The 13,715-nt window shown below is 55.5% G+C and overlaps 2 protein-coding genes across 6 annotated transcripts in view; one reads left to right on the forward strand and one right to left on the reverse strand.

Moving 5' to 3' along the window:
- The window catches only part of IKZF3 (IKAROS family zinc finger 3), a 29,708-nt gene extending 23,935 nt beyond the window's left edge, over nt 1-5,773 (forward strand). For 3 of the 5 annotated variants that reach the window (XM_034070353.1, XM_034070355.1, XM_031044033.2), the window contains 2 exons: nt 630-749; nt 4,324-5,773. In XM_034070353.1, coding sequence (XP_033926244.1) covers nt 630-749; nt 4,324-5,027 — 824 coding nt within the window. In that variant the 3' untranslated portion in view covers nt 5,028-5,773. The remainder of the gene's footprint in view (nt 1-629; nt 750-4,323) is intronic. The other 2 variants (XM_034070354.1, XM_031044036.2) reach the window with 1 other exon arrangement.
- Nucleotides 5,774-11,214: 5,441 nt separating this feature from the next.
- Nucleotides 11,215-13,646, reverse strand: LOC101881276 (retinol dehydrogenase 8-like). Its single transcript, XM_034070226.1, has 6 exons — nt 13,462-13,646; nt 13,226-13,387; nt 12,574-12,753; nt 12,398-12,491; nt 12,103-12,286; nt 11,215-11,506 (listed from the first exon to the last, which is right to left on the reverse strand). The coding sequence occupies exons 1-6, from the start codon at nt 13,556-13,558 to the stop codon at nt 11,267-11,269; spliced, it is 957 nt and encodes a 318-aa protein (XP_033926117.1). The 5' UTR covers nt 13,559-13,646; the 3' UTR covers nt 11,215-11,266.
- Nucleotides 13,647-13,715: the final 69 nt, after the last annotated feature.

The raw sequence follows: 13,715 nt of genomic DNA on the forward strand, positions 1-13,715 counted from the left end.
TCGTGCCAGGGAGCAGCATTCTGAGGGTGTTTAGGGCAAAAAAGAAGTGATGAAGGCACCTGGGGAGGTGACTATGGAAAGGTTTTGTTATTTTAATCATTTTTGCTGTTTCGTGCCAGTTTCTTAGTGGTTAATGAAGACCTCTAAGTGTGAGTGATACCTAAAGCAGTGTGGCAAGAGGACTGAATGTCTTCTGTGCAGCACTGGAGCATGGTGGCAGCCTGCAGGTGTCCTGGTCTTACTCAGAATAGAAAGACAGGCTAGCAGAGGCTGTATCCCCAGCTACACTTCATAACCAACCCTTCCAGCCAGTTGATTCTGCACTTCCTCTTGCTAATGAAGATACTGGGTCTCATGGTTTCTGCTCCCTTTGCATGAGCTCAGGACTGCAAGATCAGTGTCTGCTGCTGCGCTTGCTTCCACTGACCGCAGCCGGTGCCCAAGGAGCAAGAGCAGCAGAAGCAGCAAAACAAGCTGACATCAGATCTCCCAACTGTTTCCGTGGCCAAGGCCGGAGATCAAACCATCCATCCCCTGCTTTGTTGTTTTAATTTCTTTCTCCTTTTTTGCCCTTTTCACCTACTTTTGTGTTCTTGTCTTTTTCTTGTCTTCCTGGTGCATGTCGGAAGTAGCGAGCGTGGAGGGAAGGCACATCAAGGCAGAGATGGGGAGTGAAAGAGCCCTTGTGCTGGACAGGCTAGCGAGCAACGTGGCAAAGAGAAAAAGCTCAATGCCTCAGAAGTTTATTGGTAAGAACAAAAACCCTTTTCATGTGCAACAGTTGAATGTGCGTGAGCCGGTTACTGCTGGTACAAACCCTCTGCTTCTTTCACACCTCCTGCTCGAGCTTATAACCTAAGCTAGTACCAAAGAGTGTAAATAAAGTAACTTGGCTGATTCTGATGTGGTTTTAGTGATTTGTTGCAGGGGGTGATTGAAATACAAAGAATAGATGCTTAAAGTGGCTGGAAGCCACTGCTGTGCTGTGTGTCTGTCTGTGTAGGCAATTCAGAGCTCTGATGGGCTTCCATGTGCTGTTTCCTGTACCTGTGTGTTGGAAATGTTCTCTGCTAGGCTCTTCCCAGGAAGGCTCCATGCTGTTAAGAGCAAAGTGCTCTGTCTGGTCAGCAGGATACTTGTGGGATGCACGTGTGGAATAAGGCCTAGAGACAGAAAAGTATTGGATTCCTGTTAGTCATCCTGCTGCTGAACTTGACTACGATTCAGAAAATATCAGATCCTTTCTTGTGGTAATTTAAGCAACAGGATGTTTCCATAGTATTTTCTTTGCATTTCATTTCCTCTGATCAGAGGTTTACATGCTGGGGATCTCACATACCCGTTTGGCAGGTTCTGTGCTCCAGTGAACGCCTGATCCTCTTGGCTGGGCTGCTTTCATTAACTCACCCTTTAAGAAAGTCAAATGCAGCTCTTGTGTCCTGAGTAAAGACCTGACTTAGTCAGCAGGTACATGAGACTCGTACTAGCAATGCCTTGGTTATGTTCTGCTTGGGCATATAAGGTACTGAGTGATGCTCTTCTTACCATGAGCTTTATGGTTGGTGCAGGGGCCTGAGCAGTGGTTGGTGCTCACACACATGACTGGGGAGGGAAGGAGCATGGGGCTGAGCACACAGGCAGGGATCAGGGGATGGGCTGAGGACCTAGGTGCAGGAATGCTGCTGAATCCATAGAGACCTAAACCCAGTCTGGTTTCTGAAGGTAACATAGCTCTGGGTGGATTTATGGGTAGCACTGGACTTTCATCTATGGAAACTGCTAGTTTTTATTCAGGTATCTTAGTATGGCTCTAAAAAGCTCACCTCTTCATACAGGAGTGAAGTACCACTCCATGTGAGTGCCTTTGGGTACTTCATACTGAAACCATTGACTGTGTGACTTCAGCCTTACATGTCCTGCTGTGATTCAGAAAGTAATACTAATGCAAATGGGTTTGAAAATCCTTTAGCTTCCTTTTCCTTAGCACAGAGATCAGCTTCACCCTACCTTGGTCTACAGTGGCTACTGTTTCAGTGTTGATGTGCTTCATTAATCATACACCCAGCATACTTCAAGTGAAGCGTGTTTCTTGTTTGCTTTACCAGTCTAGCAGTTACCATAAGGCACTGATGCTTTTCTGACAGGGGGGTTGGAACTGGATGATCTTGAGGTCCTTTCCAGCCCTAACTGTTCTATGATTCTATGATCCTATACGTGATGGAGCTCAGTAATGCGCTGGGGTGATGGCTTGCGCTCATGCTGCACCATGGGGAGGGGTTTGTGCAGAAGTTGGAGGACCCAGGAACAAAATAGCTGATTTGTGAAACTTAAAGTGATTTTCCTGAACCTGTAGGGTTCTTGTTAAGTTACATGTGAAAAGATCACTCAGTCCCTTTTATCCTTGGGAAGTGCAGTATCCTTGGGAAGAGGGCTCTGTCCGACCCCACTGTGACTCCAGTGACTGAACTGCTTGTGTGGGAGCACAGATCTAACAGGGCAGCTTTGGGGTTTCTTGGGAAACAGCATTGCTGGAATGGGTGCTGATGTTTCATGCTGTCAGGGAGGAGGGATAGCGACAAGTACTAACAAGGCATCTTTGTTAGGCTCAGTTCTGTGAATGAAGGCCATTGATCAGGGAATAAAACCCGACTGTGTCATTATTTGAGGGCTCTGCAGAGGTTCATACAAGCACCAGGGGTTCTGCCCACTTCATTTCTCACGTTTTCATCTGCAGGAGCTCCCTCGTGTGCATAGTGAGTCTGAAGTAAGGACACAGAGCAGCAAACCATCTACTTGACTCTTAACCTCTGCACTACACCCTCTTCAGAGCCTTGTCCCACAGATCTTGTGCTCAGTTATTCCCTTAGTGCTGAGGGAACAAGGATTTAAATGGAAGTTCATGGGTTTCCTGTTTTGCTGGGGATGTTTTGCATGTGTACGGAGCAAAGTACAAGCCTTGGCTTTTGTACTTCCTGGTTTGATTAATGAACAGATACTTATAGAGAAAACAGCCCAGCAGAACAGCTCGATACCTGCTGGTGGTTTCACTGCTCTCCAGAGCACCCATAGGGCTCTATCTTCAGTTGGTGCAAGCCAAGGTGACTGCTGCAGTCAGGGCATCCCTGCAGTGTACCCAGCTGAGCATCTCACCCACAGACTTCTGTTCCTTCCTCTTGAAAACGAGTTCTCCCAGAGACCAGAGTAGAAACCTGTTCCTGGTGGTGGTACAAGTGTTAGGGCAGCCCCACACGGTTCCACACAGCTCTGTCCCTGCTGTGTCATGAGGAACGGCTGCTTTGGTTAGCAGGGGGCAGGGAGCAGGGTCCCTCCCTCTTCCCGGTGTCCACACCTCACCAGGCTGCAGAACCAAAGTGGTTTAAAGTGAAGAGCCACTGAGCAACCAGGACACGAGAGCAGGTCCCAGGCTGTGGCTCATGTGTGTATGTGGAAGGGGGAAGCTTTAGCACTGCTTACTGAGGCAGGCAAAGAGGAAAGATGTTCTGCTGACCAGTGGACACTGGAGAGCCGGGTCTGCATCTGGTGTGTTGTTGCCTTTGGAAGGTGTGCAGCACCACAACACATCAATGGGACTGTGTCAGAAGAGCTTTTGGGTGTTTGCATTTCATGTGATACAACCTTGAATTGAAGGGCAATGGAATGGGCTGTTGTGGGGATAACAGCACGGGAGAGCCTCAGAGATCATATGTTGTGTGTTGAGTCTCTTATGACAGTGAGTCCCAAATTCACAGGGAGTCCCAAATATCTGTTTTCACTTCTGTTGCCTTTTTGTTCACATTTTCATTCTCTTGGAGCTGGGTTTGACTCACCCAAACATGCTCTGAGCTCTGGTTTCCTTCTGTGTGAAGTCCTGGTGAGGCCTGGGAGCAGTTACACACTTGTGGTTCACTCACCTTTCTGAGTGTTTTAGAAGGGAAACGTGAGCTCCTGTGTTTCTGCCTCTGCAGTGAAACCTCATGAGTTTCATATCCATTGAGTCATGGTGTTGACAGGTGACTGATAAACATCTGCACTATCTGAGTTACCGTAACTCAAAGCTTGGTGGATCTGATGTTTCCCAGTCAGTAACCATCCTCACCTCCTCCTCTATGAGGTTTATTTTGCTTCCAAGCCTGAGCTTTAGAAAATGAGCAAACCCCAATTCTCGCCCCCAAAAGCTGCTTGGGTGTGTGAAGAGCCTCTTTCAGCAGAGAACATTTCACACCTCTTTGCTTTCCAGACACTGCTGCCATTTAAAACAGACCTCATGGAGCCTAAATGCTCCTTTACCCACCCAGGTGACTTCATGCCTCTCCTCTCTTGCAGGTGAGAAACGCCACAGTTTTGATGTCAATTATAACCCAAGTTTCATGTATGAGAAGGAAAGCGATGTGATGCAAGGCCGTATGATGGACCAGGCCATAAACAACGCCATCACCTACCTGGGGGCTGAAGCCCTGCGCCCTCTCGTGCAGACACCACCAGCTCCCACCTCCGAGATGGTCCCAGTCATCAGCAGCCTGTATCCCATTGCACTGACCCGTGCTGAGGTGCCCAATGGCACCTCGCAGGATGCTGATAAGAGCCATCCCCACCTAAGGGACAAAAGCCTGTCCTCAGACAGAGGCCTCTCCCCCAACAACAGCGGCCAAGACTCCACAGACACCGACAGCAACCACGAGGAGAGGCACAATCCCACTTTCCACCCCAGCCAGATGCTCCCTGCTCAGACCCACAACGGCCTCCAGCCCTTGAAGGACTTCCCGAGGCCATACGACATCCTCAAGCCTCCGGCCATATGCCCACGAGATGCCTTCAAGGTCATCAACAAGGAGGGGGAAGCCATCGGGGTGTACAGGTGTGACCATTGCCATGTCCTGTTCCTGGATTACGTGATGTTCACCATCCACATGGGCTGCCACGGCTTCCGTGACCCCTTCGAGTGCAACGTCTGCGGGTACCGGAGCCACGACCGCTATGAGTTCTCATCGCACATAGCACGAGGAGAGCACCGGGTAGGGCTCAAGTAAAGGGACCCAATCCACAAGGTCAGAGGGGAGGCTCGTGGGGTTTTCAGTAGCAGAAAGAGAGCTCATGAGTGTATTTTTCTATGCCAGTTTTAAAGTGAGAGTCATGGGGCAGGTGATGCCTTTTGACCCGTTCCTTTGCAAGCAGTCAGTGTCCTGTAGCATCTCTGCTGTGCGGGGTGGGACTGAGGACGTCCCAGGAGCAGAGACCGGTTTTTAGATGAAGTTTTATTTTTTTATACCATTTTAAACCATTTTTAGATGGTTTTATTTTTTTAATGTGCATTTGTGTTTCCTGATGTGTGCTTTAACTCAGCTCAAACGGGTTTCATGCCCTGCTGATGCTGTCCGATGTGTAGGAGCAGGAATATAGGAGGAGCTTTGTTTTAGCTGTTACAACCCCAATGGGCTTCAACTCACTGAACCAAGGAGAACACACTGGGAGGGATGATTAACTCCTCTTCAAAGGTTTTCCCCTCAGTTTTAAAGAGCACATGGCCCCACCACACTTTCATTTTCCTTCCCCTTCTGTTCACCTGCTTCAAAGTCACTCCCACACGTGTCTTAGCAAGAGCAAAGTGAGACATGAGACCTGGGATGGGGGTTTCACAGCACACCCTTATGGGATACCCCATGAGCTCACTGCTTGGCTCATCCGTGCAGTCAGTGATGGGAAATCCTCCTTTCCAATGGGCACCAGGACCGAGGAGGATGCTGTGTATGGGGGGGACATCCCCAGGTTCTCCTTCCCGATGGGTGCCAAGAGGCAGCATTGGGCTCGTGATGGAGTCACCGGCACCGTGAGAACCTGCCCTGGGGTGTGTGGGAGCCACCAGCTCCGTCTGCTCTTACATGGGGATGTCCCTCGGTGGGAAATGTGCTGTTTGGCAACATGAGTATTTACCCTGACTTTGAAGCTGGGTTCGAAAATAGCTCTTTTAATCTAATCAGTGCTGCAGCTGTATCATTACTGCGCTGAGATAGGGATTTGATAACAGTTCTGCTGAGTGAATGTTTGTTCTTTGCAAGGTATTTTTGTGTAGTGTGGAGCCAGGTGTGTTCTGGTGGACTTCCTGCATTGCAAGGTTTGAGAGCTGCATGCTTCTGTGCTGCTGTGCCCATATCCCTGGTGATCCGTGAGGGTACAGAGACCTGGATGGAGGGTTGAGAACTGCTGAGTTCCCTTCCTCCCTCTGGCCTGGGCTCAATCTTTGGGCTCAAGTATTTTCTCCCTCTGTGAGTTTTAAGGTCACAAGTGCTGTGGAAGAGCTAGATCCTAGATCCAGCTTGCTAAGGGGGTGAGGAGAACTGGTTTGTACCTTGTGTGCTGTTATGTGTAGTTATAGAATAGGTTTAGGACCTTTTCCCTGTGACCAGTGTCCCATTGTGAGCAGGTGGATCTTGGCTCTTCCCAATGTCATGGCATGACAAAGACCCTTCTGTGAGCGAGGCTGCAGTTCCACCACAGTCATCCAAGGATCAACACCATGGATTTGGGAAGCATTTGACCACTTCCTTGCTCCTCCTGGTGTAAATCCTCCCCCAGCTCCATCCCTCCTGTGTTCCTGGGGAAAGCTGAGCTGCTCACACGCTGTGGCTGATGACAGCAGTCCCCATGGTCTGACAGAGAGGAATAAGCTCACCCACCATGAAGCATCACTTGTCCTCACAGCACCGAATGTGCCACACGGCTGATCCCTCCCATCCCTGATATCCCTCTTCGGATGAACCCCTTCCTTCCCATCACACCCAGCTTAGGCTTCCAGCCTTCCTCCCAGCCCAGCTGAGCCCTCAGCATCCCCATGGTGCTCCCAGCACTGCTGCCATGTGGGGAAGGAAGGAGCGAGGTTTCCTCAGCGTCTGACCCATGCGGCCCCATGGCTGCTCCGGCACAGCCGTGGTTCCCATGTGGGCTGCACCAGAAGCCGTCCCCGGCGCTGCCTGGAGCCTCATTGCTGTTGAGCAATCCTGCTGTGGAATTCCAAGCCAGTCATTCATTAAAGTGTCTCTGTGGTTTATGAGTTCAGCTGCTGTGTGATGCCTGAGCCGTGTCCCCAGAGCAGGAGTCACCGGCGCCGTGCCGGGATCAGCCCCTCCATGTGCTTCCCAATGGGGACACCCCCAGTGTGGCAAACCCCATCCTACTGCACTACCCCATGAGCTGAGCCCCAATGAAAGGCAATAGGGAAGCCCATTGAGCAGTACCCATCCATCAAAGAGCTCTGCTCCATCCCAGGCAGGAATCTGAGCTCTGAGCCTTGCAAATCACCTCATCTGGGAAAGCAGAGGGATAGAAATCACCTGTGTTTGTTGTGAGCCTGGTTTGTGCTGCTCCTGCTTTGGTTATTTTGGTACAAGGTTTGGTGTGGATGGTTCTCCTTGATCATTGCTTGGTCTTGTCTCACTTGGCTTCTTCCTTTACTGATGAATTAGAGCCTGAGAGCAGGAGCATGGAGGCAGCTCAGGAAAGTGGCTTTTAGCACTAAGGAAGCAGCTTCTGGGGCTTCAGGGTGGATTGAAGCTCTTTAGGATGTCAATAAACTCTCATGTACATCACAGTTAAAGGCAGCTTGGATGGGACCTGGAGCAATGTGGTCTGCTGGAAGTGTCCCTGCCCATGGCAGGGGTTGGAACTGGATGAACTTCAAGGTCTCTTCCAACCAAACCATTGTGCAACTCTATGGAAGCAGAAGTGATGTCAGTGCTCAGAGCTGGAAAACTGGGGGGATGCTGGCACATGAGGAAGGAAACATCTTCCTCTTCTCTTATCGGGGCTGCTGCTGCCTTCCCTTGGCTCCCCAGCCTGCTCTGGAGCCAGGGGACAGAGCTGGGCTGGGGCAGCCTGGACAAGAGAAGGCTCCTGAAGGGGAGACCTGAGAGCAGCTCCAGTGCCTAAAGGGGCTGCAGGAGGCTGTTCCCTGCCCTGCTCCCAGCCTCAGGACCTGCTCCTTGTGCCATGATCCAAGCTCCATCCTGCACCCCCGGGTGTCACAGTCCCCATGACCTGCCCAGGGCCAGGTCTATGGGGTGAAGGCAGCTCCCAGCCCCACGTACCAGGACCTGCTGCAGGATGGGCTCAGCTTTGCCATAGGTGAGGCTGGAGCCAGATGGGCACATCCTGGCTCCCACCAATCCTCCCACAGCACCTCTCCTAGCAGGGTGATGTTGTCCATGCTTATTGCTTTGCTCTCCTGACACGTACCACGAGAGGCTGGACAGGCTTGGGTAACAAAGGGGACAAGCAGCAAGTCAGGGGATCCATTTGCCTGTTACCCTCACATCCTCCCTTGCTGGGTGAAGCACAGGAACCAAGAGCTGTGCTGCTGCCCCAGCCTGGCTCTGCACTGCAGCAGAGCTGGTTTGGTGCCACCCCCCTCCCCACCCCCCTTCTGGAATCAAACCCTCTTAAGCCCAGCTTTATGAAGACGTTGGTGTTATGACAGGGAGATCCTTATCTGCTGATATGCTGTAATGAGGATAGAGCAGAGAGGAACCCGTTTCCACTGTCATGTCAAAACACGCTTTGTGCCACACACCAAACTCCATCAGACGCCGCCGGGTGCTGAGCTGCATCCCTGAGCATCCCATCCCATCCCATCCCACCCCATCCCATCCCATCCCATCCCATCCCATCCCACCCCATCCCATCCCATCCCATCCCATCCCACCCCATCCCATCCCATCCCATCTCATCCCATCCCATCCCATCTCATCCCATCCCATCCCACCCCATCCCATCCCATCCCATCCTGCTGCCGCCTCGGGAGCGGTCCAGGGCCTGCAGATTGAGTCACCACCAACACCTCCTCCGGCTCCCAGTGCTCCAGCCTGGCTCACACCCCCTGCCCGGTGAGGAGCTGGCACCATCCTGCACCCTCAGCATGGGATGGGATCCACTGAGCCCAAAGCAGGGGCATGGGAACACCCCATGGGGGATGAGTGAGGAAAGGGATGGGATGGGAGAGGATTTGATGGGATAAGAAGAGATAGGAGAGGATAGCAATGGGATTGGAAGGGATTGGAGGGGATAAGGATGGGATTGGAAAGGATAGAAGGGGATAGGAATGGGATTGGAAGGGATAGGAGGGGATAGGGATGGGATTGGAAGGGATGGAGGAGATAGGGGTGGGATTGGAAGGGATAGGAGGGGATAGGGATGGAATTGGAAGGGATGGGGGGATAGGGATGGGATTGGAAGGGATAGGAGGGGATAGGGATGGGATTGGAAGGGATGGGAGGGGGTGGATCGGGAGCCTTACCCATGCCCCCTGCAGAGCCCAGTGCCCAACACTGGCCCCCCCAAGTTGTGGCTCTGCAGCCCCAGGTCCTGTGCGGGGCCATGGGTGTGCAGTGGGTTCCTGTCACACCTGGTGCCCCCTCGCTGAGCCCTGGGGAGCCGCCTGCTCCGGCCCCATTCCCTCCGGTGCTATATCTGGCTCCCCATTTGCATGGCAGTGAAGCGGCACAGCCAGACCCGGACCCGGTCACAGCCGGTGTCACCGGGGACAGGAAAGTCCCAGCACCTGACTGGTTGTGGCACAGCAGCCTCAGCCCTTGGGCTGCACCCGAACGGGCACCATGGAGCCATGGAATGGGTTGGATTGGAGGGGACCATAGAGCTCCTCCAGTTCCTTCCCCTTGCTCCAAGCCCATGTCCAGCCTGGCCTGGGTGATGCTCCAGGACCAGGAGGATGCTCCCAGGCTGGAGCTGGTGCCTCCCCCAGTACAGGAGCCCTGAGCCCAGTTTCCCCCCTCCCTTTTCCCACTGCGGAGCCGAAGCCACCCCAGGAATGTTGGGAATGATCCTGCTCCCCCCTCACCCACACCCCCATTGCTGCTCCCCTGTGGGGCTGGGGGTACCTGTTGGGGGGTCCTGCCCCCCCATAGCCCCATTCCCCATGGCTGTGGCTCTGTGCTGGGGGGGGCTGAGCCGCACATGGGGCCCCCCCATACTGGTGCTGCCGGGGGCTGGTGCAGCCCCCCCGGAGCGGAGAAAGTGACTCAAATGTGCAGAAACCACAGAGCAAGGGGGGGGAGGTTGTGGCTCTGCCACCGCTTTGGTGTCACCGGCACAGCCGCAGGTGCGGCACCATTGCCATAGCCCCGGCGCTATGGGGGGGTCATGCAAAACGTGGGTCCCCCCTCACCTCCTCCACCCATCCTGTGCTCGCATGGGCCACGTGCATGGCACGAGCTGGTGCACAGCTCCATCCATCCCATGGCAGCCCCGCTCCATCCTGGGATGGGGGAGCACTGGGAAGTGTGGTGGGAGCTGGGATGGGGTCTGAGGAGCGCGGGGTCCCCTTGCTCCCATGTCCCGGGTGCGGTCACAGCAGCACCCACACAGCAGCACCCACACAGCAGCACCCACACAGCAGCACCCTGCAGGGGACCCCCCCTGCAGAGCTGGGGCACCCACACCTCTGCTCCTGGTGCTGCACCAGCACCCAGCACCCAGCACCCTGCACCATGCACTGTGCAACCCGCACCCGCTGTGCTGCACGTGAGAACAGGGCCTTGCCCTTCCTATGCACATCAGCACCCCATCCCCATCCCGTTCCTGTCCCCATCCCCTTCCCATCCTGTCTGCAGCCCAGCTTCACCTCCATCCCCGTTCCCATTCCATCTCCTTCTCATTCCCATCCTATCCCTATCCCCTGCTTCTTCTCATCCCATCCCTATGCCCATCTCATCCTCATCCCCTTTCCATCCCATCTGCACCTCAGCTCCACCTCCATCCCCATTCCCATTCCATCTCCTCATTCTCATCCCATCCCTATGCCCATCCCATCTCATCCTCATCCCCTTTCCATCCTATCTGCACACACCCCATCCTAATCCCCACCTCCATCCTGCATCCCTTGGTACCCACCATGCACCTTGAACACACCACACACCCTCTGCACCCTGCTCCTGCCCCTGCACCCATTTCCATGCTGATGGGGGGGTGACCCCGGAGCCCCCCCCAGGGGCATTGCCAATCCCACAGCAGTGCCCATGGGTCAGAGGATGCAGCCATTGGTGGTGTCCTGGGGTGAGGACCAACCTGAGGTCCTCGGGGTGCCGTGTACCCATGGATGTGGGGTGCAGGTTGCCCATCCCATTGCTGCTCACCAGCACTGCTTAAAAACACCACTATGGGGTTTAATGCAGCAGGATTTGGGGCCGGCAGCAGGAAGTGAAGCCCCACACGGGTCCCAGCCCCACACGGGTCCCAGCCCCACACATTCCGGTGCCCGGGTCTATGTGAGCCCCAGGAGCCGGGCGCCCTCCTTCACCTTGCGGATGTTCCATCGGAGCATGCGGATGGCGCGGAGGCCGAGCCGCAGCACCGCGGTGTGCTTGAACACCAGCTGGTAGAAGGCACTGGTGATGATGGTGCCGCTGGGGTCTGCCTGCTTCAGGGCAGCCATCGGGGTGAAGGCCGCGTTGGTTCGGTGCCGGAACGGCGGCCGCGGTGCCGCGATCACCCGCAGCGTGTGCTGTGTGTGGGGACGGGGCTGTGCCCATCACCATGCACCTCCAGCCCCATTCCCATTCCATCTCCTTCCCATTCCCATCCTACCCCCATCCTATCCTTATGTCCATCGCATCTCATCCCACCCCGTGCCCATTCTCATCCCATTCTCATCCTCATCCCCTTTCCATCCTACCTGCACTTCATTCCAATCCACCTCCATCCCTATCCCCATTCTGATCCTATCCTATCCCCATTCCCATTTCCATTCCCCTTCCCATTCCCATCCCATTCCCATCCCCATCCCTTCTCCATCCTATCTGCACCACATCCCCATCCCCAATCCCATTCTCATCCCATCCTGTCCCATCCCTATTTCCATCCCCATCCCATTACCTTACCACCTCCTTCCAGTTCCCATCCTATCCCCATCCTCAACCACTCCCATCCCCATCCCCATCCCATCTCATCCCACCCCCATTCCCAGCCCCTATCAGGATGGAGCTCAGGAAGAAGGAGCCCTCAGGATGGGCCCCAGCCCCATTGCTCCCCATTAGCACCAATTGATGCCCCTTGGAACAGCCCAGTGTGGGCAGGGGACAGCCCTTGGTGCTCGGTCACCTCCGCGACGTCCTCGGGGCTCTGCCCCAGGCTGGCGAACACGTCCCTGGCATTGCCCAGGTAGAGCCGGGTGAAGATCGCGGCTGTCTCGGGGTCAGTCTGGGTGTAATCGGCGCGTTCGGCTTCTTGGTACATCTTGGTCTCGAACTCTGTGGTCACCGGTCCTGGCTCCACGAGGCTGATCCTGCCCATGGACGGGGCAATGGGGACCGTGGTACAACCAAACCCTCCGTGCCCCATGGACCCGGCGGTGCTGGTGCTGCCGGTGCTGCCGGCGGTGCCGCCCCACACTCACCCCACATTGAAGCACCGCGCCTGCACCGCCAGGCTCTCACAGAACCCCTCCACCGCGAACTTGGAGGCTGCATAGATGTCATTGAAGACGATGCCTGGATGGGGTGGGAGGGTCCAGTCAGGGGCTGGGGGGGGGGGGGGTTAGTCCCATTGGGGGTGCCCCATTGCTCCCTGTACCCTGCAGGCCCATGATGCTGCTGATGACCACGATGTGCCCCCCCCGGCGCCGCTTCATGTCCGGCAGCACCTCCTTGACCAGGCGGACGAGGCCGAAGAAGTTGGTGTCCATGAGGCTCTGCATGGCCGCCAGGCTCTGGCATTCCAGGGGTCCCACCATGCCCACCCCAGCGTTGCTGACTGGGGGGTATGGGCATCACTGGGGCATCCCCTGTGCTCAGAGGGGCCCCAGTGCCCAGAGGATGCCCACTGTGGGATGCTCTGGGTTTGGGGGGCCCCTGGCACCCAGCACAGAGGACCCCAGTGCACTGAGGGTCCCTGGTGCAAGATGCCCCTGGCATTGGGGGGCCCTGACATGGAGCATCCCAATCACTGCATGGGATATGCTTGGCATGGACAGACCCAGGGCACTGGGGGGCCCCAGAACAGGCTGTCCCCAGTGCACAGAGGGTCCCTGATGCAGGATGTCCCCAGAATGGGGGTCCCTGATGCAGGATGCCCCCAGAATAGGGGTCCCTGGTGCAGGGGGTCAGGGTTTTGCTGGTGCAGGATGTCCCTGCCATGGGGACTCCCTGCCACAGAGGGTCCCCATCATGGGCCTTGCCTGGCACAGCCAATCCCTATGGCATGGGGGGGGTGTCCGGTCTCTCACCCAGGACATCGATGTGCCTCCCGGGAATGCTGTCAACGCAGGCGCGGATGGATCCTTCATCACACACATCCAACTGCTTGATGTGCAGTGTGGTACCCAGCGCCGGCCCCGCTGCGGCCACCAGCGCCGCACTCCTGCCCGTGTCCCGCATGGTGGCGATGACTGCGGCACAGGAGCTCAGCCCCACGCAGGATCCCACCCTCGGCAATGGGGGGTCCCCCCTTGTACCCCCTCACCTCGGAAGCGGCGCTGCTTGTCCCGTGCGAGCCGCGCGGCCAGCGCCAGCCCGATGCCGGAGGAGCAGCCGGTGATCAGCACTGTCTTGGGAGCCATGGGGGGGTCACAGCCTTGCTCCGGACCCCCCAACCTTTAATAGCAGCTTATGCAGCCCCAGCCCCCCCAGATCCAGGCTCTTAATCCGCTCCCGTTAATCCCCATCCTGGGATTTGCCGGCGGCCGCGTGGGTGAACCGCACGTGGTGCACAGAGGG

Source organism: Melopsittacus undulatus, chromosome 17, assembly GCF_012275295.1.
Source record: "Melopsittacus undulatus isolate bMelUnd1 chromosome 17, bMelUnd1.mat.Z, whole genome shotgun sequence".
Taxonomy (NCBI): Eukaryota; Metazoa; Chordata; class Aves; order Psittaciformes; family Psittaculidae; genus Melopsittacus; species Melopsittacus undulatus.

Excerpts from the sequence above, each read along its gene's own strand:
- LOC101881276 (XM_034070226.1), bottom strand. The coding sequence starts at position 13,558 with ATGGCTCCCAAGACAGTGCTGATCACCGGCTGCTCCTCCGGCATCGGG. Across the intron at positions 12,287-12,397 it reads GCGCGGTGCTTCAATGTGGG|GATCAGCCTCGTGGAGCCAG; the intron begins GTGAGTGTGGGG and ends GTCCATGGGCAG. Across the intron at positions 11,507-12,102 it reads GCCCCGAGGACGTCGCGGAG|CACACGCTGCGGGTGATCGC; the intron begins GTGACCGAGCAC and ends CCCCACACACAG.